Consider the following 27,424-nt stretch of genomic DNA (forward strand, 5'->3'; position numbering starts at 1 on the left):
TTTGTAGCTAATGCAGAAAACACTAACAATTTTACACTAAAAATCCTGTTTTGAGATAAAATACATCACTTTATATCTACAGTATGTGTTTGCATGCAAATCCTCATCAGTACAGACTCTTATCCTGTGTGCAAAATCCAAATGCACAAAATTGAACGACAATATTTGCATAGGATTTGATCTTTCAGAAAAAAGAAGTTTTAAATATTGCATTAGTATTAAATGAGTAAAAACAAAATACTCTTCCGATCACATATATTACAAAGCAATTGAAGTAAACAGAAATGGCCTGGTTATATGAAAGTAGTAGTTGATAATACAAACAAGCAATTACTCAATCCTAAATTTAGTGGTTACTAACAACTAATGGGATGGCCACAGAGGTTGAATTAGCAGATATGCCTACTAAAACAAACATGATTGCAAAGGTACATAAAAAATTTAATGTTTCAGCTATATGGCCTAAGTGTGTCTATTCACCCAATTATATTGCGGTTTTAAAACAAAGACAAATTACAATATTTCATCAGAATACATCAGTGAAAAGAAAGTCTATTAAATCTACATTTCATAAAACATAGATACAAAAAACATTCTATATAAATCACAATTTTAATATTCCCACAGTGGACATCAATAAACATGAAAAATACATATGCATAAATGCATTCTATTTTCAGAAAGAAAAAAAGATTAGAATGTTGTTGCTATCACACATTTTTCAAAGTCCAGAAATTAGAAGGATGCCTTGTAGATCAAAAACACAAATGCTAGAAAACATACAGTTAGGGTTCTCACTCCATTTTAAATTTTGCTGTCTCACCCTGATTGTCCTCGAGTTATTGGTAGAATGCAACTACCAACCTCTCTCATAGGAATTTTAATATTGCTTATTGAGTTATAGTAGAAAAGTATGGTTATGCAGAGTCTAACTCATCAGGAAACAGCCATGTGCTTTTGTGTTTGTACAATTTCTAGTACATGCTAGGTGCTATCAGAAACATGAAATTAATATTTATTAACTATAATGAACTCAGTATGGTATTATACTGTATGCTAATATAATCTATGTGAAGTACAGGAAGGAAGCACATTCCATATTGCAAAACGGGGGATATCTGTGACCTACATGGTCAGGATCTACACAGGAAAAGTTCATAACTAACTTGCATATGGAGTCTCCAGAAAGTATCAGGAGGGGAAATGGATAGCGAGATAGATCTGAATATCCAGTCCATAGTGATGTGGTACAGGATAATGTGTGTTTGTATGGAGGGGGGGAAGGGGATGGGGAGCACTATGGTATGAATAACAAACCTCTCTCACTGGAAAGGTGGAGGGTTTGGACATGAGCCTCTAATTAGTGAGTAGCTCTATAGTTTGCATGCCACGATGTAGGTGTGTGCCTGGAATAGCAGATTTCAGAGTAGCAGCCGTGTTAGTCTGTATTCGCAGAAAGAAAAGGAGTACTTGTGGCACCTTAGAGATTAACAAATTTATTTGAGCATAAGCTTTCGTGAGCTACAGCTCACTTCATCGGATGCAGAGGTACTGTTACTTATGAAATTTAGGCTATGATCCTGCAAACTTGTAGGTACATGTTTAGGACTACACAAGTATTTACTGGAGTTACGCATGTGTAGGTTTAGTTAGAAATAATCGTAGGGAGTAAAATGTACTTTTAAGCTGGAAACCAGACAGAGTATTTCCACATTTGTTGATGTTTTGGGTTTCTGAGCTTCAATTTTCAAGGTTTCCTAACTGTCAAAGGTATTTCCATTATGAATTTCTTGACTTTCAAATTGCTTTTGTTATAACTACAATATTCCATAATGCTCTTAACTTTGATATCCATTTACCAACTTAACTTTTGTTTATTTTGTAATATGGCATTGCATTGATGTAATAGACCAGTGGTCCATCTAGCCTAGTATCCCGTCTTCCAACAGGCTGGTATCAGATGCTTCAGAGGGAGTGAACAGAACAGGGAAATTATTGAGTGATAAATCATCTGTCCCCCAGTCCCAGTTTCTAGCAATCAGAAACATGTTTAAGGACACCTGAAGCATGGGGTTGCATTCCTCACCATCCTGGCTAATAGCCATTGATGGACCTATCCTCCATGATTGGCACATAAAATGTAAGAGTGAATTGCAATTACTGGTAGAAGAGTCTAAGCTGCTGGTAATGCATCTCAAGTCCAACATATTTTTCCAATTTTAGACTGTTTTAATAATTTTGTACTTGGTAAACTTTTTAAAGAAGTTTGTACTATATTTTTTACTGACTAGATGATGGTAAGATCTCCAAACATAAAAATAATTAAAAAACTAATCAATGCAGCCCAACTGTCAAATATTAGTTGAAAAAGTACAAATGAAATATACCACCATATCAACAGTGGAATAAATAGCTAAACATTTTTAAGGATAATGTGAGAAGTATAAATTATACTCTACCTTCAACCACCTTGCTTACTTGGTAAAATTATAAAAACAATAGAGCATTACAGCAAGAAAAGGGGAGTACTGATTTTGTAATAATTCCTAAGCATTATGCAACAACTACAAAAAACTATTTTTTATTTGGACCAGTAAGTACTGTAAGTAAAAGGAAATGGAAATAGCATGAAACAAATAAATAAATCCTATCCCGAGCATCTACTTTAGGTGAAAAGCTAGAGCCATTTATCAGCAATAGTGATTTGTTAGATAGAACCACTTTTTCCTCCATCTTGACAGAGACCTTCTTTTTACATAATTTTCATTACCTTAAAGATACATTTGTTAAAGAGTTGCCAAAAAAGGGGGGGAAGGGGAAGCAACATTTTTACTATAAATATACAACTATATTTAAGTAATGTTCAGGATGTATATCAAGCAAACAAATCCAAACTCATGCCTCATTTTAACCTATCCTCTTAGAAGGGTGTTCTACACCTAGCTAATGTGCCATATATGCTAAGTTTGCAGTGTTGCTGTATCCGTATGGGTTCCAGGATATTAGAGAGACAAGCGGGTGACGCAATACCTTTTACGGAAGCAAATTCTGTTAGTGAAAGAGGAAAAAAAAAAAAAACCTCTTTCACCAACAGAAGTTGGTCTAATGAAAGATACTACCTGACCTACCTTGTCTCTGATATATGGAAAGTAACATTATCTAACCTCAGTCTAAGGAATGCAGTTTACAATGAGAGAACTTAGGGAGGCTACTGGCAGCCAGTAAAGGACAGAGTTCTTCTTGGGCTCTCAGTTAGTATCGCCCCAACCAGGCCGCAGGTTACGCGACACTGGAAAGTCTCCCTAAAGCACGTGAGGTTAACCATAGGGTTATGCTTCCCAGGGAAAGACTGGCTGAATAGGCAAAGGTTAGGCCAAAAGGGGAAAGAAAAAAAAGGGGGTTCCATGGTCGGTATTAGTCCTACTTAAAGCACAACACAACACAAAATGGTGCCAAAACTAGCTGAATCCTACTTCCAAAAAGAAGAGAAAACAGAGGGAGCAGGGAGAGTAATGTAAGCAATGTGCTTGTGTAAAGAGAGGAGGGTCTGTCCTCAACCCAAACAGGCTGCACATTGCCAACACAAAACTGGGAGAAGAAAGAGGTATGGGTCTAAGAATGTCTGTGGGGCCAAAGAAAAGCTACAGTTTAGTGACAAGCAGGCGGGACGGAGAAAAGTAAACTCCATTAAAAGACAGCCGAGATCCCAGGGCAACAGAAACGGAAGAAGGGGCCAACACAACCAGAGCCGCGAGATTAAAAAAGTACAAGCTGCCTTAAGTGTACAGACACAACAGGAATAAAATTATTTTTAAGAACAAGTAATTTTTCAATAAAAATGGACTTAATATTTCCTGTGTTCCCTGCTAGAAGCTTTATCTTTTCATAAATCAGCAGAGCCAAAATGGATAGGCTACTTCAAGCAGTTTCCTATTTTGGGGGGGGGGGGGTGGAGTACAGTCACCTTTGAAGCAGCCCCTAGTGTCCAGGCATAATGTCGACAGGACCCTTGGCTCCAGTGCCTACTGCTGGCAATCTCCTATGGCTCAGCCCTCCAGTCAAGTCACAAAGTTCAAACCTCTTCTGGACTATCATGAACCAGTCCAAATGAATCTGCATAATTTTCCTAAAAAGAAAAGGAGTACTTGTGGCACCTTAGAGACTAACAAATTTATTAGAGCATAAGCTTTCGTGAGCTACAGCTCACTTCGTCGGATGCATTTGGTGGAAAAAACAGAGGGGAGATTGATATACACACACAGAGAACATGAAACAATGGGTTTATCATATACACTGTAAGGAGAGTGATCACTTAAGATAAGCCATCACCAGCAGCGGGGGGGCAAAGGAGGAAAACCTTTCATGGTACCTGCACATCTACCAATGTGATATATGCCATCATGTGCCAGCAATGCCCCTCTGCCATGTACATTGGTCAAACTGGACAGTCTCTACGTAAAAGAATGAATGGACACAAATCAGACGTCAAGAATTATAACATTCAAAAACCAGTCGGAGAACACTTCAATCTCTCTGGTCACTCGATTACAGACCTAAGAGTGGCTACCCTTCAACAGAAAAGCTTCAAAAACAGACTCCAACGAGAGACTGCTGAATTGGAATTAATTTGCAAACTGGATACAATTAACTTAGGCTTGAATAGAGACTGGGAATGGATGAGTCATTACACAAAGTAAAACTATTTCCCCGTGTTATTTCTCCCCCCCACCCCACCCCCACTGTTCCTCAGACATTCTTGTTAACTGCTGGAAATAGCCTACCTTGCTTGTCACATGAAAGGTTTTCCTCCTTTGCCCCCCTGCTGCTGGTGATGGCTTATCTTAAGTGATCACTCTCCTTACAGTTTATATGATAAACCCATTGTTTCATGTTCTCTGTTTGTGTATATCAATCTCCCCTCCGTTTTTTCCACCAAATGCATCCAATGAAGTGAGCTGTAGCTCACGAAAGCTTATGCTCTAATAAATTCGTTAGTCTCTAAGGTGCCACAAGTACTCCTTTTCTTTTTGCGAATACAGACTAACACAGCTGCTACTCTGAAACCCGTCATAATTTTCCTGTTTCCTTGGGCTCCTGAAGTCTTCTCCTTGTAAAATCTTGTCTCGGGGCTTCCCTGGCAGGAATCTGTTATAACTGTCTGTTATTCTAACTCTGGGCTTCTCTCAGCCAAAGAGACCTGTCTCCTCTGCAGTCTCTCCAACAACTTAGCACCTCCAGTCTACATATTATGGCTTAGATCTGCCCCTCTCCCCAGGAGCCAATTAGCTACTCACCTCCCAGGTGCAGAGCATTCACTAGCCTTGCAGATTGGGTTAAACCTGTTCATAAGGTTGCATCATGGATAGTCAGTAAGAATGAGTATCACAAATGTGTGTATCATGGGAGATGGCCTTCCTGTGTGACCTTAGTCACCCAATGTCTTTGTGCCTCAATTCCTTACCTGTAAAATGGGAATGATAGCACTTCACAACACCTCTGTGAGGCAGGGAAGATAAATACATTGAAGATTGTAAGGTGTTCAGAGAACAGAATAATGGGGAACCTAACAGACAGATGAGGCAGGTGACATATTGATGACATCTGGTTACATTTCATATCAAAAGAATGCATATGAAACAGTGACGTAACTACACTACAGAACCTGAGCAACCCCCCAAAATATGACAGGGAGCAATGCAAATTTCAATGCAATGAAGCTGAACCTTCTGCTATGTGGCCTTGAATCAGAGATCAGTGGTTAGTGAAGTGAGCTGTAGCTATGAAAGGCTTATGCTCAAATAAATTTTGTTAGTCTCTAAGGTTCCACAAGTACTATCCTTTTCTTTTTTGAATCAGAGAGGAGCCAGACAGAAAAAACAGTCTGTAGGGCAGAAGCAGCCAGAGCAAGGACCTTCAATCATTCAGAGAACTTTCTACAGTTTTGGCTGGACTTCTCTGCTCTGTGCCGATTAGCCATTTGCTCTAACCCTCTCCCTCCCTCTCCTCAGCCCAGTTTCACTCCACTCCTCCCCTTTTTCTTTTTGTTTAGTTTTATCCTATAGTCAAAATGAACAATCAAATAAAACTGTGGAACTAACAATGTTTGCCTGCCAGCACACTGTACTTCTGCTGTTGTCTGTCTTATCTATTTGTAAGACAGACACAGCCTCTTTGTAACCTCTTCGGGCCCTAAACCAAAAATCCTATCAACAGATTTCTTCTTTAGCATGCCATACCAGGTCACCAAATTCAGGCAATTCCAGTCTAAGGGTTCAGAAAGCACATTCCAGAGTCCCAGAGAACTCTCAGAGAACACTCTGCCTGCCTGCAGCCACCCATTATTTTACAAGGAGATCCAGCTCCAGCTCAGCTCTAGTAGTGCAGCATAGGGACGTGGTGATGCCTCGGGCAGACCAGTCCCAGCCCATTTATACTTTATAGGTTATCCCCAACATCTTAAACTCCATCCAGCAAGCCACCATGTCTGGTTGCAGCAGTGCTGGATCATCAAGTTCCACTCCTCTGTCGCTGCCATTGTAGGAAGGAGTCGCTTACAGAAAATTATAAACTGAAGCTCAGTAGTAAATCAACTACAAATTTCCCACATCAGCACATAAATTTCAGTCTTTTCACACCAGGCAAGCACACCAAATCAATAACTCAAAGATCATGGAACTTGGGACAAACAAGGTTTGTTCATTGACTGGATTGGAATTGGCGTCTCCCAGCCAAGATATGGGTAACATTCTGGGTTTTGTAGATCTTTGTAGATCACTGGTAATTAAGTCCGGAAAAAATTACCTTTATTCCCACAGACCTAGGGCCCTAGCTAGTAGATTTAAAAGGTGGTTAGAGACAGATACGTGGTGCCCAGAGGTAACTGTCCCGAAAGGAGGGTAAAAGCTCTAACTTCCCCGGCCCTGAGCCAAAAAACAGAGATTTTGTCAGGACCTTTCCTGACTGGCCATGCAACTGCCAAAGCTCAATTTTCTTACATGCTGGATTTCAGGGAAAATTGAGAAATATAAAGGCTGTAAAAACCATACTTAACTGAATGATCTCTTTGGCATTTGGGCATAATGTTTCTAGTATTACAGTATGATACTGCCTATGTCTGTGTGTTCTTCTAGCCAACTTCTTCCTGTCTTGTCCCTTTAACCAGAGATAATCTCCCCTTAAAACTATAGCTAATTCAGAGGTAAAAAATAACAGAAGTAAATTTGAATATTCTGATGGTTGCTAGGAGAATATGGAAAAAAGTGAAAACATTTTTCCCCCCCTGCAGAAAGGTGTTTTAGTTTGGTTTTGTTATTTAAAATTTGATTTTTATTTATTTAAGGAAAAACTCTATTAAGATCACTACCATTTGTCACAGTAGTAAAGAAGAGTTCTGGATTTAGTTTATTACTACTGTGACAAATGGTAGTGAGCTTAATAGAGAGTTTTTCCGTAAATAAAAATCAAATTTTAAACAAAATCAAACCACACACACACACACACAGACACTAATCCTGTACTACTGAGATAAATGGAGTTTTGCTATTCGCTTCAATAGGAGCAGTACTCATTCACCATAATGAGTGAGAAGCACACATACACTTGAAGATAGCAAGTTTTGGATTATTTTTGGTTTTCCTCCAATGTATACCATGGAAAGATTGTACAGTTATCTTCTAAAGCAGAGTGGGCAAACGTTTTGGCCCAAGGGCCACATTGGGATGCGAAACTGTATGGAGGGCCAAGTAGGGAAGGCTGTGCCTCCCCGAACAGCCTGGCCCCGGCCCCTATCTGAACACCTCCCACTTCCCGCCCCCAACTGCCCCCACTCGGAATCCCCCACCCCATACAACCCCCCCTGCTCCTTGTCCCCTGACTGCCCCCTCCAGGACCCCCACCCCTACTGCCCCCCAGGACCCCATCCCCTATGTACCCCGCCATTCCCTGTCCCCTGCCCCCCCACCAGAACCTCTGCCCTATCCAACCATCCCGTTCCCCATCCCTGACCGCCCCACCCCAAACCTCACCCCCATCCAACCACCCCCGCTCCCTGTCCCTTGACTGCCCCCCCTAAACCCCGACCCATATCCAACCCCTCGGCCCCCGCCCCCTTACCATGCCAGTTAGAGCCTCATGTCTGGCAGCTGCGCCGCCCGGCTGGAGCCAGACATGCTGCCCGCTCTGCCCTGCATAGCGCACAGCCCCGTTGTCACCCAGAGCACTGGCGGTGTGGCTGCGGGGGAGGAGGGAGAGACAGCTGGGGATGGGGCTGGGGACTAGCCTCCCTGCCCAGGAGCTGGGGCAGGATGGTCCCGTGGGCCAAATGTGACCCATGAGCTGCAGTTTGCTCACCTCTGTTCTGAGGGTTAAGAGGAGAAGAGAATTAATCTAGTGCTCTTACTCAGAAGATTTCAGGAATATCAAACTCTCGCATGCATACACACTACCTCTTTAAAAGAGAAGCCAGCTAAAATTAGAATCTCACCATATTATTTGTAAATCTTGGCTGATAATACCTACTGCCGTATTTTTCAAGTGTCTGACAGCATAAATGGGAGAGAAAAACTGAGGCTAACTGCAGCCATAAAATGTGACATTTTTAATATCAGTATTCAGCATAAAACTTTCTCCAGTGAAAAATCTTATCCAAGCACAAAGCTAAACCCTTTCTGCAAATCTATAATCCTCCAATACAAGCTCTAAAATTCTGAGAGAAGTTCATATATTTCAGATAATGAGCTCAATCTAATGAAAACTGTTTTCCGGATTTCAAAACATATAAACACATTTAAAATAAATGAGCCCTGAAATTATTCAATTATGCAAATATTTCAGAGCATTTAATTTTTCCTTTTAATAGGTGCGTATCTTTAGGGAACTTGTATTTTCAAGTATACATTAAAATTCTACCTTATATATATAAAAAAGGAACTAATTTAAGTTTTCACGTACATGCTCTCTCATTTATTCCAAAATATATCAAACAAAGCTTTTTAACTACAACCAGTTTTATAATAGGTTTTAAAAAAAAAAGTCCTCTAAGGTCCAACTTCAAAAGCATTCAAATAATTTGTGAACAGTCATCCCCATTTATCAAACTTTCATTGCATTGCTTGCCAACTTTCAGCAGATTTTTCATGACCCTTCATCTAGTTAAATAGCACCTTACTCTGTGAGAAGCCCCATATTCTACTCAGTAAGGGTGTGAGTATTTGCCCCTTTATACCATTTTGAACATACACTTTTAGTCCTAAAGTAAGATTGGTTAAAGAATTTTTTCTCAAGCTAAAGGGCTTGTGCCTCAAAAATACCAGTCAAGAATTCCTCATCTAGGTTATCATCTATTATTGTAATACCTAGCAGGCTTACTAGGACAGGGATCTACCCACTGTACACATATATATTAAGCGATTACAGTCTAAAAAGACAAGCTATAACAGTGGAGTGAGAGGAGGGAAGATGGAGTTAACAATAACTGGATGTTTTAGCAGAGATAGGTGCATGCACAATACATAAAGAGCAAACTAATAGCTCACCACCTCTCCATCCATTATCAGATGGCAGTGTTCTGTATGCATTGTGGCAGATTTAAATGCTACATATTTAACGAATTTGATTTGAAATATCCTTTAAGATAGATCATGGAATAGGTAAGCGTATTTACAAAACATTAAAAGTACAACCTAGAACAACAAAAAAAACAGAAAAAACAAAAGGCCACAATATCCCACTTTTCCAATATATACTTTGACGTGTTTGTCCATTGAGAGGGATGATGCACTCTCTTTTTGGGGGGGGGGGGAGGAAGGGGGTTCCCACATCTATTACACTGGGGTGTGCCCTGAAACAATTTCTTTTCTGCCAAGAGACAAATCGGACTGTTTCTAAACTTGCACTCAAGATCATTTTCTCTCCCTTTGCCTCAGGTTTATGAGATTTATCAGTACTAGGATTCAGAGAAGTAGATATACTTGGTTTACTTATGCGTTTCTCCTTGTTACCTTTCTTTTTACAGCCAGAAATTACCCACAATGACTCCAAGATATTTTTCTTGAATGGTAACAGTGAATTTAGAATCCATCATTTTTTATGTATAGTTGGGAATTACATTTTACAATGTGCATTACTTTGCACTCAACCACTGTGAATTTCATCTGCCATTTTGTTGGCCAGTCACCCAGTTTTGAGAGATCTCTTGGTGACTCTTCACAATCCGCCTTGGACTTAACTATCTTGAGTAGTTTTGTATCATCTGCTAATTTTGCCACCTCACTGTTCACCCCTTTTTCCAGATCATTTATGAATATGTTGAACAGCACTGGTCCCAGTACAGACCCTTGGGGAACATCACTATTTACCTCTCTCCATTCTGAAAACTGACCATTTAATTCCGACCCCTTTGTTTCCTGTCTTTTAACTTGTTCCTGATCCATCAGAGGACCTTCCCTCTTATTGCATGACTGCTTACATTGCTTAGGAGCCTTTGGTGAGGGATCTTGTCAAAAGCTTTCTGAAAGTACAAGTACACTATAGCCACTGGATCACTCTTGTCCACATACTTGTTGACCCGCTCAAAGAATTCTAATAGGCTGGTGAGGCAAGATTTTCCTTTACAAAAGCCATGCGACTCTTCCTCAATAAATCATGTTCATCTCGGTTTCTGAGAATTCTGTTCTTTACTATAGTTTCAACCAATTTGCCTGGTTCTGAAGTTATGCTTACCAACCTGTAATTGCCCTGATCACCTCTGGAGCCTTCTTAAAAGTTGGGGACACATTAGCTATCATCCAGTCACGTGGTATAGAAGCTGATTTAAGTGACAATTTACATATCACACTCAGTAGTTCGGCAATTTCATAACTGAGTTCCTTCCAAATTCTTATATGAATACCATCTGGTATAGCCTCTACAGTTAAGACTGATGCAGAGAATTCATTTAGCTTCTCTGCAATGGCCTTATCTTCCTTGAGTGCTCCTTCAGCACCTCAATCATTCAGTGGCCCAACTGATTGTTTGGCAGGCTTCCTGCTTCTGATGTACTTAAAAAAAAACTGTGGTTATTTTGAGTCTTTAGCTAGTTTCTCTTCAAATTCTTTTTTGGCCTGTCTAATTATACTTTTACACTTGACTTTCTAGAGTTTATGATTCTTTCTATTTTCCTCGATAGGATTTAAGGATGCCTTTTTGCCTCTAATCACCTCTTTTACTTTGTTGTTTAGCCATGGTGGCATTTTTTTGGTTCTCTTACTATGTTTAACATAATTCACCATTCCCTCAGCTAGCAGTGGTCATAATGCTGCATGTTCCATTAACTCAATTTTGTTATCCTTTTCACAACTGTAGTACTTTATTTCCAAAGGATATACATAATATGCCACTTCAGTAACTTTTCCCAATAATATTTCCAATAGTGTATATACTCTACCAATTGATAATACAGAAAGGTCAACTTTCTGGCATCCTCTTAACAAAGAAGATTTTTTAGTTATATTTTCACATCATCAACGATCTACAACTTATCCCAGAAAATGATCTTCCACTCTAACAGACCTTGGGAGGCAGACTAGTCCTCGCTTACAGACAGCCCCCGAACCTGAAGCAAATACTCACCAGCAACTACACACCACAACACTGAAACACTAACCCAGGAACCATTCCCTGTAGCAAACCTCGTTGCCTATTCTGTCCCCATATCTACTCTAGCACCACCACCAGAGGACCCAACCACATCAACCACACCATCAGGGGCTCATTCACCTGCATGTCTACTAATGTTATATATGCCATTATGTGCCAGCAATGCCCCTCTGCCATGTACATTGGACAAACTGGACAGTCCCTACGTAAAAGAATAAATGGACAGAAATTGGACATACAAAAGCCAGAAGGAGAACACTTCAATCTTCCTGGACATTCTATAACAGATTTAACAGTAGCTATACTTGAACAAAAAAACTTCAGAAACAGACCAAGAAACAGCAGAACTAAAATTCATTCATTTCAAATTTAACACCATTAATTTGGGCTTGAATAGGGACTGAAAGTGGCTGACTCACTACAAAAGCAGCTTTGCCTCTCCTGGAATTGACACCACCTCCTCAATTATTGGGAATGGACTACATCCACGCTGAACAAATTGGCCCTGTCAACACTGGTTCTCCACTTATGAGGCAACTCCCTTCTCTTCCTGTGTCGGTATACAACGCCTGCATCTGTAATTTTCACTCCATGCATCTGAAGAAGTGGTTTTTTACCTACGAAAGCTTATGCCCAAATAAATCTGTTGGTCATTAAAGTGCCACCGGAATTCTTGTTGTTTTCATAGTTATTTTGAATTCTGAAGGTACTGTCACTGAGATTTCAGAGCAGTCTTCCACTGTTTATGAGTAACATCTCAACACCCTTGTGATTCAACTAAATATTTTTTTAAACTAACATGGATCTTCATGCAAAGAGAAGCTAAGTGATTTGCTCACAGTCACATAGAACTGTGAGTAGACATTTCAATAGGACTTTAATCCAATCAGGAGCATTGTTAATGTTACCATTGACACTACAAGAGACAGCTACATTTTAATTGAGTCAGTAAGCAACTATATTGTACTCCTGACTCAGTAGTTTTGTTGCTTTTTTTTTAGCATGGAATGACAGTTCTAAATTACTGACTGAGTCCTGTGCTTTCACCAGTAGTACTTACAAGTAATTATAAAAAATAAGAAAACTATCATTTAGTTACCTTTTCAAGTGGTTTACTCACCTCATCTAAATCTTTGATATAAACTATTTTTTCCTCAATGCCAACAGGCATTGGTTCACTATGGGGGATCTTTACTTCTTCATACATTTTGTTGTTTTCTCTCTGGATCGCCTCCGGTAGAAGCATCTGTAACAATTTGAAAAAGAAGTTACTGGAAGAAAGAAAAAATGGCATTAAAATATGCTAGAAATAATGAATTGAGTGACCAATGATTTATCTCTTGTCCCCACATATACATAGTTAACAACTAATGTGACTGAACTTGAAGTAAAATAAATCCCTATATGTTTATTAATTGTACAGGTGGCAATAGAATCAAAAAATGGGGGGGGGGGGGAGAAAAACACAGGCATTTTACTATCCAGAGGTTGGTTCATAAAACTGAGATGAATTAGACAATACCTGTTTCCTATTAAAAATGATAGGTCTAATTAAATTTGAGAGAAAATTATTAAAAGCCTGGATTTTCAGGAAGTGTACATTTTGTTATAATCAATTCAACAGCTTCTGAAAAACAACTGAGGAAGAAAAAAAAATATGTAAAGACAGTCTCCATGGAAGTGAAAACCAACCCATCAGGAGAAAGATTGTCTAAGTAAAAATAAAGTATTTGAAAATACTCAACCATTTGCAGAAGCAAAATTTGGTACAGTGCTTCAATTAGCAGTAAAACCTCTGAGGGAACAAAAGAAACCCAGCTGCATATTATTTACTAGGATAAATGCATTGTTGAGAAAAGCTCATATAGCAAAGGTGTACCTTTGCACCCCCAATGAATGCTGATGTTCTCATAGCTTCAGCCTGGGAATCATAAACATGTGGATAATGAATTTTTTCAAAGTCCATCTCTCTCTGCCTACTTAGGACCGGCACACTTCGAGCATTCAGAAGTGATTGTTCTCTGTAAAGAGAAAAATAACTGAAGTAATTCTTCCAATCACAGGCCTACATTGCCAAAAACAAAACAAATAAATACAGTATGTTAATATCATAGTAACAGAATGTTCTTATTGATGTTTTTGTTTTTCTTACTCCCAGGTACATAATGTATATCAAATTTATGGTTTTCCATATTTAAAATTCCAACTGCTGTTTTCTCAATACCAAAGGCAATGCCTTATTTGCTTGCCTTCCCTCCCTCCGACTCCACTTTTACATAACATGGGAAAACAATACCCATTAATCTGGGGAGTGGGGAAGAAGGAGTTTTGATACATTTGGTACAGACTTCATAAATCTTAAACTAGTAGTGTGTGCACAGCACTCAAGGAAGATGGTTTATCTCCCTAATCTACATCTCTAACCCATGTGGATGAGACCAAGAAGATTCTAATTAAGCAGATGACTGCTTTCTTATCCCAGAAAATTAGGTTTTCATACAAAAAAAATTCTAGACTTGTAATAAAACGTGACTTGAAGTGAGAATCATCTAATCGCCAAAGGTGAACTAAAAGAAAATAAATGATTATGATACTTTAAAGTTGCAATTACAGCACAAGCATTTTTCAACTTTTGGCGTTTATCACCTTTGCATCCGCAGCTCCTTGGGATCAAAGCACATTAGTCCTTCTCCAAAACTTTCTCCATCTTCCCCAGCTCGTTTTTCTCGTCTGGCAATTCGTTTTTCTTCCCGACGATATTGTTTCATTAACAGCTTTTCTTGTTCAGACTGAATTGTGACTTGACAACCATAATTGGGTTTAGTGTTGTCACCTACAAGCTTTTTACACTGTTCTGCAACATGGAAACAGATATGGCTCTCTGTGAACATTAGAGACTGACTTATTTTTCTAAATGATTTTAAAAATTTGTTTATTTTTTCAAAATAGAAAACAAGTTGTGACATATTACTAATGCTTAAAATTGTTCAACGTTGTTTAGATTGCAAATGTGCTAGGTTCTTTCAAAACACAATAAAAAAAAGACAGCCCATGCCCCAGAGAGAAAACAATTTAAATGTTATCATTAGGAAAATATTATGCTTCACTTCATGTCTTCAACTACATAATTCTTCATTCAACATCACCTAGGGCCATATTGTGAAACACCTAGCACGATGGTGAACGGGTGTACAGGGTTGAAAATTACTCTCGTTACCTTAAGACATATATCCATGCCATCAGAGTAAGCAAGATCCACAAAATTTCTACTAAGAAAAGGAGTACTTGTGGCACCTTAGAGACTAACAAATTTATTAGAGAATAAGCTTTCGTGAGCTACAGCTCACTTCATCGGATGCATTTGGTGGAAAAAACAGAGGGGAGATTGATATACACACACAGAGAACATGAAACAATGGGTTTATCATATACACTGTAAGGAGAGTGATCACTTAAGATAAGCCATCACCAGCAGCAGGGGGGGAAAGGAGGAAAACCTTTCATGGTGACAAGCAAGGTAGGCTAATTCCAGCAGTTAACAAGAATATCAGAGGAACAGTGGGGGGGGGGGGGAGGGAGAAATACCAGGGGAAATAGTTTTACTTTGTGTAATGACTCATCCATTCCCAGTCTCTATTCAAGCCTAAGTTAATTGTATCCAGTTTGCAAATTAATTCCAATTCAGCAGTCTCTCGTTGGAGTCTGGTTTTGAAGCTTTTTTGTTGAAGTATAGCCACTCTTAGGTCTGTGATCGAGTGACCAGAGAGATTGAAGTGTTCTCCAACTGGTTTTTGAATGTTATAATTCTTGACGTCTGATTTGTGTCCATTCATTCTTTTACGTAGAGACTGTCCAGTTTGGCCAATGTACATGGCAGAGGGGCATTGCTGGCACATGATGGCATATATCACATTGGTAGATGCGCAGGTGAACGAGCCTCTGATAGTGTGGCTGATGTGATTAGGCCCTATGATGGTATCCCCTGAATAGATATGTGGACAGAGTTGGCAACGGGCTTTGTTGCAAGGATAGGTTCCTGGGTTAGTGGTTCTGTTGTGTGGTGTGTGGTTGCTGGTGAGTATTTGCTTCAGATTGGGGGGCTGTCTGTAAGCAAGGACTGGTCTGTCTCCCAAGATCTGTGAGAGTGATGGGTCATCCTTCAGGATAGGTTGTAGATCCTTGATGATGCGTTGGAGAGGTTTTAGTTGGGGGCTGAAGGTGATGGCTAGTGGCGTTCTGTTTTTTTCTTTGTTGGGCCTGTCCTGTAGTAGGTGACTTCCGGGTACTCTTCTGGCTCTGTCAATCTGTTTCTTCACTTCAGCAGGTCGGTATTGTAGTTGTAGGAATGCATGATAGAGATCTTGTAGGTGTTTGTCTCTGTCTGAGGGGTTGGAGCAAATGCGGTTATATCGTAGCGCTTGGCTGTAGACAATGGATCGAGTGGTATGATCTGGATGAAAGCTAGAGGCATGTAGGTAGGAATAGCGGTCAGTAGGTTTCCGATATAGGGTGGTGTTTATGTGACCATCGCTTATTATAATATATATATATACACATATACATATATATACACACACACACATATACATATACATACACATATACATATACATATATATATACTTCAACAAAAAAGCTTCAAAAACAGACTCCAACGAGAGACTGCTGAATTGGAATTAATTTGCAAACTGGATACCATTAACTTAGGCTTGAATAGAGACTGGGAATGGATGAGTCATTACACAAAGTAAAACTATTTCCCCCTGGTATTTCTCCCTCCCACCCCACCCCCCACTGTTCCTCTGATATTCTTGTTAACTGCTGGAATTAGCCTACCTTGCTTGTCACCATGAAAGGTTTTCCTCCTTCTCCCCCCCCCCCCCCCCCGCTGCTGGTGATGGCTTATCTTAAGTGATCACTCTCCTTACAGTGTGTATGATAAACCCATTGTTTCATGTTCTCTGTGTGTGTGTGTATATAAATCTCTCCTCTGTTTTTTCCACCAAATGCATCCGATGAAGTGAGCTGTAGCTCACGAAAGCTTATGCTCAAATAAATTTGTTAGTCTCTAAGGTGCCACAAGTACTCCTTTTCTTTTTGCGAATACAGACTAACACGGCTGCTACTCTGAAACCTGTCAAAAATTTTTACTAACTCCTCCCCCACAACCCAATGCCTGAAGTGGGCAGATCAGAGTGGAAACTGGTTGGCGCCTTTGTCTGCCCCTTCCCAATGTACCAGTCAATGTAGCTGCACTGGATAATGCATGTTCTACTGGTTACAGACCCAACACAATGTATTACTTCCCTAAGCAGTCTGTGTCTGCGAGCATGGGGGTTGGGTAATTCTGGCTCTGCAGAAGATTATTCAGTTTCAACAACTAAACCCAGGAGTTAAATTCTGATGTGGTAAAAGTTTTGCAGCACATACCTTCCACCTACACTGACATCCAAAAGACTAAGCCCCCACTTCTCTCAATATCTATATTAGATAAGGTCTGATGTTATGATTCATTAAAGAGAAACTGTCAAGATGCACACATTATATTAATCACTTCTCAAACTCTTACTGTTGTAATCCTCATCCTTCCTGTATCTATTGCCATCCCTAACTGTATTAAGTTTAATTCAGACTGAGCTCCTCAGGGCAGAGCCTGTTACTTGACTTATCTATAAAGCACCATGTACATGGTGGTGGTGTGCAAATAAATTATATCAGATATTTTACTCTAAAACATGCTCAAATACTCCACTTACATCACATTAGAAAGGAGGCAGCTAGCTGTGTACAGTCAAAGGGAGGGATACTTAAAATAGTCTTACATAGTTCACATACATACACTAAGGAAAATGGTGATTCTTCCAACATAGCTATTAGGTTACATAGATCAGCGATAGGTAGAAAACTAGTGATGTTCCTAGCATAGAAGTCTGGAACTTATTTTATGATACAAGCAGGCCAGAGTTTTCAAATCTAGGTGCCTACAGTTAGACTTCTGAATAAATACTTAGGCATGTGGGCTATTATTTTCAAAGTGAGAGCCTACAATTCAGGTTCCCAGCTCTACATTTAAGCCCCTAAATAAATGATCTGATTTCAAAGACTGAAGAATAAATAGATTAATAGCTCTCTTTCAAGAGAACAGAGGCTGTTAAGCAGTCATTGACTTTTGAAAAATCAACCTACCTATTTAAACTCCTAGATATGGCCTTGGGTTCCTAATTGTAGGCCCTCACTTTTGAAAATGTTGGCCATGCTGTCAATGGAAGCTGCCAAAACACCTGCAGTTTACATTGACTTCAGTAAGATTTGCAAGTGCTCTCCACTTCTGAAAAACATTCAGACCATTTTATTTAGATGCGTAAATATCAGTTTAAGAGCTTAACTTAGGCACCCAGGTTTGAAAATGTTGGCCACAATCTATAAAAACCACCTCACTCTCAACGTACTTTATAAATTAAGTCAGTATTATTATCCCCATTTAACAAATAGGGAAACTGATGCACAGAAAGGTACCGTGACGTGCCCAAAGTCAAGCAGCTGGTCAGTGGCAGAGCCAGGAATAGAACCCAGGTCTCCTAGTTCAGTGTTTCCCAACCAGTGTGCCATCAGACCTGAACAGGCGTGTTGCAGAATATTTTGAAAAACTACATGTGAGAATGAGAACAAAAAAACCTTTGCCTTGTATTTGAATTAGTTTCGGCGCCAGATTGCATTCTGTACTTTTGCTATTCCGGGACAAGGCCTCTTTCAAATATTATGCATGAGGCCCTGGAGCCACCACTCTCACACAGCCTGGAAGGGAAGTGGGTATCCCGCTGCAGCCCCCCAGGGTTGGGAGAGGGGAAGAACCCCAGGGAGGAGTAGTAGAGGTTGGGGGTGGGGCTGAACTAGGAAGGTGAGGGCTGGATGTCACTTTCTCCACTGAGTATAAGAACTCTGGACAAAAACAGGCTTAGTTTTAATGTTTGTTAGTTTCCACTGTTGAAAAAGTTAATTCTGGCACAAAAGACAGATTGTGATCTAACATTAGCCACTATGGTTGTTTTGATTTTAAATCTGCTAGCCTTGTTCTGGATTGGCTTGTGAATATTCATGAGTTCATTTGGAGACAATATGGTGTTGTGCCTCAAAAACCACTGTTCTAGGTCATACTCTCTCCATCAACTATGCCACTCTGACAGAAAAATCAGATACGTACAGTTAAAATATAGACTCATCTTGATTTAACAGTTATTCTTCTATAAAGAAATGTTTTGGCAGCAACAGACTTAAACAGTAAGTATTAGGTATGCCTGGACTGGAAAAATCTATCCATGTTAGGTGTTTAGTGATCTACAGATTGGATTTTGTTTTTCTTTGATGGTTGCTTTTTTTAATACAGCGGTATACATTTTTTTGTCAACGTTCTGCTAGAGTTGTTTTCATTTAAAATGCAACTTTCAAAAGGAAAATGATTTTAGGTAAATTAGGTCTGAAATTATTGAATACAATTACAATTCCTCATATCTCATATTTGCTTTCAACAATTTTTCCAACTTACAACCGACTCCTCACATTTTAAATTCTGCAAATATAAAACTATGGCCAACCTTTGAAAAACGCATTTTGGTAAAGTGAGGGCGGGACTAGGAATTCATCTGAGACAAATTCCCAGGATGCATTTGCAAAACCAAGAACAGCCCACTCTTGACTGTCACGTTCCATTGCCATACACTGTATTCATACTACACCTAGCTGTGTTTCAGTAGCCGATAAAGGAATTCTAACGTATACTACAGACAGAAAAAAATTTGTTTCCAAACATGTTTGTGATGCCATATTTATCCAGAGTGGCTCTCTACACCAAACAATGTTTAAAATTTTGTTATTTAATATTAACATTGAAAACTGTAGACCACCCTTATGGGCCCTTCTCACATGATCCACCTATTGCCATTCTTTTTTCTGGGAAGATCTAGACAGTCCAGTCTGCAGATGCCTTCTCCCAGCTCAGGTTGACAGAGACTCAGGCTCCCAGGGCTTGCGCCACCATGCTAAAAATAGCAGTGTAGACAGCATATTGAAGTTAATGTTCAGGCTGGATCTTGGGCTCAGAACCCACTCACCTCCCTAAGCTTCAGAGCCTGCTCTCCAGCCTGAGCTGCAAAATCTACACAGCTATTTTTAGTGCAACAGGGCAAGTCCCGCAAGCCCGAGTCACTCAACCCAGACTGAGAGGCTTGCTGCCGCAGGCTGTGCATACGTACCCTATGTGCTGCCCACCCTATTGCCAAAAAATTCCTTCATATTTGCAATTAGTGTATTGGGAGACAGTTAAATTAATTGGCACAGAAATATTTTCTACACACTCAGACTCTAATCTAACTCGCAACCTAAAGATTGAACACTGAAGAAAAATACAGTATCCCCTGAACATTTGAGAGTCCACATGGATTACCAACTCCACAAGGCTGGCATACATTGTGACATAAATCCACTCTTCTCTAACTACTACCGCTCTGCAGTCTACTATTGTCAGCCATAAGTTTTACAGGCTAGCAAAACTTTATTTAGGATTTGTAAAACAAACCACAAGCAATTTACTGCTGGATAAGTTAATTGTAATGATCCTATTCATGGGTTTCCCATTCCAAAAAGAGGAGTGAAAACACCTTCTCCAACTGGTCATCTTGCCAAATCCTTCAATTTAAATTTCTTGGCAACTCCTGCATACCTCGATCTCTGGATGGACACTTTGGGCACATATTTGTTAATATAATATGCAGTACAGTCAAACAAGTACTGCTTCCTACTGTTGTAACCGACTCAGTAACAAGTGAACTGATATAGGTAGTGTGCAAGAAGCCCAGGCATGAGCAGCTTCTCTCTCACCAATCTAACCATCAGCTTCTCCTGATGGCCTGACTGAGCTGCTTCATGTAGCTTCTACAGGACAGTTAGTAGTGTCTCCACTGTTTGTGCAGTTTATAATGCCTACAGGGAATTGGAAAAACCACTGATGTCTTGGCAGATCGCTCTACTTTTTTTTCAGCTGAGATATCTTTTCCTGCTCCCAAGTCTTTAACCAGCAGATCACTAGGTGGGTTCTCAACTGAGCAGCAGAGTCATTAACTTTATATTGCCGTGGGACCTGAAGGCCTCAAGCAGGTTAGGCCTCCATTCTGCTATATACCGTGTGGGCATATACAAAATGAATGTTTCCATTCCATATAGTTTCCAATTTAAAAAAAGATGACATGAGGAGGAGAAACAAGTGGGAAGATGGGGGAAAACAGGGTAACAAAAACAATAGGATGTTTTAGGACAGCATAGCACTGTGCACAGTTCTTAGCCAATTAGTAGCCGCAATCAAAGCATGTCACCTGCTTAGCCTTTACCAGATAGCAATTTTCTGTACTCCTTGCAACAGAGATTAAAGGTGAGGAAGGATCTGAAGGAAGATAAATAAGGTGGCAGCTTGGAACCTCCATACAGTTGGGGAACTTCTACAGGAGCCGGCGGGCTCAGTCTCTTGCTTTTCTGTCATTTCTACCATAATTGTCCCATGAAAGTTTGGGTGGAGTCAGCGTCATAGCCTGGATTATTGCCTTTCCTGAGTGCTCAGACATTTTTTTTTCCTTTTTTTTTTTAAGTTTATAACACTGATTTAAAAAATTAATTTATAAATGCAAGGCAATGTACTTTATAAAAACAAATCCCTGTATGCCACCTTGACCTTTCTTCATACCTCATTCTTCTGAAAGGTGGCTATAATGCAAAGGTGCTACTCTTCTGTGACTTGTATTTGAGCAATAGGAGCATGTGGTGAAAGCAACACAAAGAATAACCAAACATCGACTCAGCTGCATGACAATCTGGTGAAGAAGGCGCAACACAATGTCTATGGTAAAAAAAATGAGGATTGGAGAGTAGAACGAAAAAGAAAATTACTATTTTTTAATTCAGTCTTAGAGGCAAGCAAAGCATGCTCCCTTCTTCAATATATGCATATAGTGAAAACTTTTTAGTGGGACAAAGAAAACTTGTTTGATTTATCAAATCAGGCAGTTTAAAACTCAAAATCTCTAACTTCTATCGATTTTGAAAAAATTTCAACAGTTGCTTACCTTGTAGAGACTGAAGCTTGTAATCATTTGGCCAGGACAGAGATCTCTCCACAATCATAGACCTATTCTGTAGGAGTTTCTCTATGAGTTCAAAGCCCTCAGGGCCTAACAGCTCAAATAACTAAGGAAAAATAGAAAACAAAAAGATCATGCTCCTAAAACATTTTTCCACAAATTAGAAAAAGTTTATAAACTAAGAGTCTATAATAATTTTGCCCTGGGTAACACTGTATTTGCTGGAGATTTAAACAAAAGTACTTCTGTCCAAAATAGATCACACCTCGTATTCATCCAGTGCCTTCACTACTTCTATCAATTTTACAACAGAAAGCACCCACATTTTATGATGAGTGGCAATATAAATCCAAGGAGGGGGAAGAGAGGATTAGGAATTGTCCTGGACACAAAATTGCCCTACATCTCCAGGGGAAAAATAGAGCTAATTTAAATTCACAGGGGAAAGAGGACACCTGATCCAAGAAACACTAAGGGCTAGACCCTGCCACACTTGCATCAAGAAGTATTTTACACCACAGTTTGTCCAATTTTCTTCAATGGGACAATGTGGAGTACTGTATTACTCTATGTGAGATAGGGTGGCAGATCTCGCCCTAATAGTAAGTCATGAATTATGTATTCTCTTTTCTGCACAGCAAGTTCTACCTGGTGTTGACTTTTCTAATGTAACAAAAGCCCTATGTTTCTCCTCAATATCTCTGTTTTGGTCACTGTGTCTTATATGCAATGTCTTAGATTTTTTGCCGTCTGCCGTATTGCCTTATGAGTCTGATCCAAATGCCACTGAAGTAAATGAAAAGAATCTAACTTCAGTGGGCTTTCGATCAGACCCAAGGAAAGTATCCAAGTTTTTCCATATTGCATTAAAAGATATCACTGAGATCAACATGCCCAATAGCAGATTAAGAATTATTAAAAATCACTTCCTTTCTTGGTCCGACTACCCCTTTCTTTCAGTGGAGACTGGATACTCCCTGTTTCCAGATAGGAGCAACCTGCCATCATGATCTTTTTGGGAGTGTAAAGAGGAAAACGAGTCATAAGTCCAGTCAGCAGTATCTCCCGTAAACGTAAACAAACTTGTTTGTCTTAGCAATTGGTTGAACAAGAAGTAGGACTGAGTGGAATTGTAGAAGCTAAATTTTACATTTTTTTGTTTTTGAGTGCACTTATGTAACAAAAAAAATCTGCATTTGTAAGGGAACCTGAGAGACAGTGACCGTGAGATGGTTGAGTTCAGGATCCTGACACAAGGAAGGAAGGAGAGCAGTAGAATATGGACCCTGGACTTAGAAAAGCAGACTTTGACTCCCTCAGGGAACTGATGCGCAGAATCCCCTGGGAGAACAACATGAGGGGGAAAAGGAGTCCAGGAGAGCTGTCTGTATTTTAAAGAACCCTTATTGAGGTTACAGGGACAAACCATCCTGATGTGTCGAAAGAATAGTAAATATGGCAGGCGACCAGCTTGGCTTAACAGTGAAATCCTTGCTCATCTTAAACACAAAAAAGAAGCTTATAAGAAGTGGAAGATTAGACAAATGACCAGGGAAGAGTAGAAAAATATTTCTCAAGTATGCAGGAGTGAAATCAGGAAGGTCAAATCACATTTCAAGTTGCAGCTAGCAAGAGAGGTTATAAGAAACAAGAAGGGTTTCTTCAGGTATGTTAGCAACAAGAAGAAAGTCGAGGAAAGTGTGGGCCCCTTACTGAATGAGGGAGGCAACCTAGTGACAGAGGATGTGGATAAAGCTAATGTACTCAATACTTTTTTGCTTCACGAACAAGGTCAGCTCCTAGACTAATGCACTGGCCAGCACAGCATGGGGAGGAGGTGACCAGCCATCTGTGGAGAAAGAAGTAGTTCGAGACTATTTAGAAAAGTCCTGCATTTAGGACGGAAGAATCCCATGCACCTCTACAGACTAGGGACAGAATGGCTCAGCAGCAGTTCTGCAGAAAAGGACCTAGGGGTTACAGTGGATGAGAAGCTGGTCAAGTCAACAGTGTGCCCTTCTTGCCAAGAAGGCCAATGGCATTTCGGGATGTATAAATAGGGGCACTGCCAGCAGATCGAGGGACATCATCATTCCCCTCTATTCGACATTGGTGAGGCCTCATCTGGAGTACTGTGTCCAGTTTTGGGCCCCACACTACAAGAAGGATGTGGAAAAATTGGAAAACGTCCAGTGGAGGGCAACAAAAATTATTAGGGGACTGGAACACGACTTATGAGGAGTGGCTGAGGGAACTGGGATTGTTTAGTCTGCAGAAGAGAAGAATGAGGGCGGATTTGATAGCTGCTTTCAATTACCTGAAAGGGGTTCCAAAGAGGATGTATCTAGACTGTTCTCCCAGGTAGCAGATGACAGAACAAGGAGCGATTGTCTCAAATTGCAGTGGGGGAGGTTTAGTTTGGATATTAGGAAAAGCTTTTTCACTAGGAAGATGGTGAAGCACTGGAATGCGTTACCTAAAGAGGTGGTGGAATCTCCTTCCTTAGAAGTTTTTAAGGTCAGGCTTGACAAAGCTCTGGCTGCGATGGTTTCGTTGGGCATTGGTCCTGCTTTGAGCTGGGGGTTAGACTAGATGACCTCCTGAGGTCCCTTCCAACTCTGATTTTTTTTATGATTTTATAATTCTAAGTTACAGTTTCATGATAAAGAGATTGCACTACAGTACTTGTATGAGGTGAATTGAAAAATACTATTTCTTTTGTTTATTATTTTTACGGTGCAAATATTTGTGATAAAAGTGATATTAAGTGAACATTGTACACTTTTTATTCTGTGTTGTAATAGAAATCAACATATTTGAAAATGTAGAAAAACATCCAAAAATTTAATAAATTTCAATTGGTATTCTATTGTTTAAAAGTGCAATTAATCGCGATTAATTTTTTAAATCAAAGTTAATTTTTTTTGAGTTAATCGTGTGAGTTAACTGCCATTAATCGAAAGCCCTACTTACTCCTATGTCTGGAAAGTGACTATAACCTGGAACTAGTCTAAATTTGGGTTTGATGAGGTGTAAAAGAACACTACCTGGTTAAAAAACAAATATCAGAATAAAGAAATGAACAAAAAAATATGTTGGTATCTCTACCAGAGCTTGATTATGAAAATTTTAACAACTGACTGCAATGTCTTTTACCCAGCCTATTAAGAACCCCTTTCTCTTTTTTAATATTACCCCTTCAGCCCACGGGCTTTTGCCCCTAGGTTGGTCTGTATTTCCATATCCATAGGTAATTATGTAATTTATAAAGCACTAAATGCCTTCCCCCCAAAAAATACAAGTTATTTAAAGGTTTCAGAGTAGCAGCCATGTTAGTCTGTATCCACAAAAAGAAAAGGAGTACTTGTGGCACCTTAGAGACTAGGAAATTTATTTGAGCATAAGCTTTCATGAGCTACAGCTCACTCACGAAAGCTTATGCTCAAATAAATTTGTTAGTCTCTAAGGTGCCACAAGTACTCCTTTTCTTTTTGAAGTTATTTAAAGTAGAGGGAAGGGTATACTCCTGTAACAAATAACTTACTCCTATCACACGTAGTACTGTATCTCAAATACAGAATTTAAATAAAAAAACTTAAGGAACATTTTGCAATTTAATGGATGATAAACTTGATAAAAGTATAGTGATAACATTTCTTAGATGATTTAGATAAAGCTGCATTCTGTAGACTTCCTTGCATAGGAAACTTTCCCTACATTGATGTAAGTTTAACTGAAACCACCATAAATTAATCAGTTACAGAAAAACTGGATACGACTGTTTTGACTTACAAGACTTTTATATGAGAGACTATCCAATATAAATAGAAAGAAGTAATAAATTCTATTTCCCAATACCTTTTGCTCTTGATAAATACCCTTTTTTCAGTGTCCTTCTGACAGTCATCCAATGGAATAATGTGTCTCAGAACAATTTAAAAAGATTTGTTTCAAAGGTGTCTCCAGCTTCTTCAACAAATCCACATGAAAATATCTTGCTGTATTTGACAATAAGATGCTAACAGATCCATGAAAGTCTACAGAAAGTTCTAATACTTAGAATTCCTGTTGAAGATAAGCAAAGGGAGGCGTTCTTCTAACATTATCTACTAACCAATAAAACAAATTAGAAATCTGAATCACTCCTGGAGGAATTCTGCATCACTGTGCGTACGCAGAGTTCATGTTGTCCGCAGATTTCTTTGCTTCCCTGCAGAAAAATTATTTCTGAAAGAAAAGCAAAGGGAAGCTGTAAGAGTGATCATGTGACCCTCACCGGAAGCACAGGCAGGGTGGCTTGGGTGCCCGGAGCAGCTGGTAGAGAGGTAAGTCACCACGGGGGGGGGGGGGGAAGGGGGGGGAATGATGGGCAGTCATGCAAGTGAGAGAGACAGACAGACACTGTCCTCCTTGCTTGCTATTGCAACATGCTCAACATAGAGGGGCAGGGCTTCAGGATGTTTCTGAGGAGGTAAAAAGAAAAGGAGTACTTGTGGCACCTTAGAGACTAACAAATTTGAGCATAAGCTTTCGTGAGCTCACGAAAGCTTATGCTCAAATAAATGTGTTAGTCTCTAAGGTGCCACAAGTACTCCTTTTCTTTTTGTGAATACAGACTAACAAGGCTGCTACTCTGAAATCTGAGGAGGTAGGCATGGAATAGGCTCTATCCCCTCAGGCAGAGTAGAATGTAGCAACCTGCCTGCTTAGTGAATTGTTCCCATTGTTTCTGTGAATTCCTCCAGGAGTATAAAACAGGTGCTAAAGTTTTCAAGCTCCTTCACATTGCCAGAGGGGTGTAAAGGGCAGTATGGCCTTACAAATGCTTATGGTGCTTTTGTGATTAGATCTGGTCTAAATTTTTTGTCCGGAAAATTTTACGTCAAAATGTGCTCCATGAACTGTTTGCTACTGACCTTTCTGGAGATGGTCAGTAGCCAATATAAACTGTGAGTTTGATTCCCCAGCCATCACTTGCTCTTTAGTTGCCTGTGATGTAACGCTGAGCATATGGCTGCATATATTTGTTTACTAATAACTAGAAATAAAGGATCAAACCTAGCTACATTACTATAAGACAAGGGGGTTTGGGGATTTCCTTCAATGCTCCCCACTCCCATTCTCCATCCATTGTACTGTAGTTTAAATAAATTACCGAAATAATTGAAACCAGAGTGATTATATTGTGTTATTTTGACAAATAAAATATGCAGAATTTTAAAATATTGTGCGCAGAATTTTTAAATTTTTGGTAAAGAATTCCCCCAGGAGTACTAAATATATGTGTACTAGAAATAATATAGGCACAAGATTAACCCAACAGCATGTTGAGCCTATAGACCATCGGAATTAGAAATCTCTCTAACTCAGATGAAAAAGCAGAGTGCCAAAGTTTAAATGACCTTTTTAAAAAGAAAGCCCTAAAGACCTACTTAAACTAGAGGAAAAGTTGTTCTGTTATCAGTAATGTGACTCGTTCTACAAGGAAGTATCCCCAGCACTATCCAAGGGATCAGCGGATTATAAACATTGAAAAACCTCTAAAGTTAGCGTGCCATTGCACTTGCCATTTTTCCCAGCATTGAGAGCAGGTTCCTACATAAGCTGCCGGCTATTTTGGCACTACTGAGTGATTATTTGTAAAGGTACTGCACAGATGCCTGAAT

General features: G+C 39.6%; 1 protein-coding gene across 2 annotated transcripts in view; it reads right to left on the reverse strand.

Annotated features, from left to right (window-relative positions):
• The window catches only part of ASCC3 (activating signal cointegrator 1 complex subunit 3), a 472,978-nt gene that overhangs the window by 411,509 nt on the left and 34,045 nt on the right, over window positions 1–27,424 (reverse strand). The window contains exons 2-5 of one of the 2 annotated variants that reach the window (XM_038393749.2): window positions 21,744–21,864; window positions 14,281–14,488; window positions 13,514–13,655; window positions 12,755–12,880 (exon numbers count right to left, since the gene is read on the reverse strand). In XM_038393749.2, coding sequence (XP_038249677.2) covers window positions 12,755–12,880; window positions 13,514–13,655; window positions 14,281–14,488; window positions 21,744–21,801 — 534 coding nt within the window. In that variant the 5' untranslated portion in view covers window positions 21,802–21,864. The remainder of the gene's footprint in view (window positions 1–12,754; window positions 12,881–13,513; window positions 13,656–14,280; window positions 14,489–21,743; window positions 21,865–27,424) is intronic. The other variant, XM_043510710.1, reaches the window with a different exon arrangement.

The sequence above is a fragment of the Dermochelys coriacea genome, chromosome 3 (assembly GCF_009764565.3).
Source record: "Dermochelys coriacea isolate rDerCor1 chromosome 3, rDerCor1.pri.v4, whole genome shotgun sequence".
Classification (NCBI taxonomy): Eukaryota; Metazoa; Chordata; order Testudines; family Dermochelyidae; genus Dermochelys; species Dermochelys coriacea.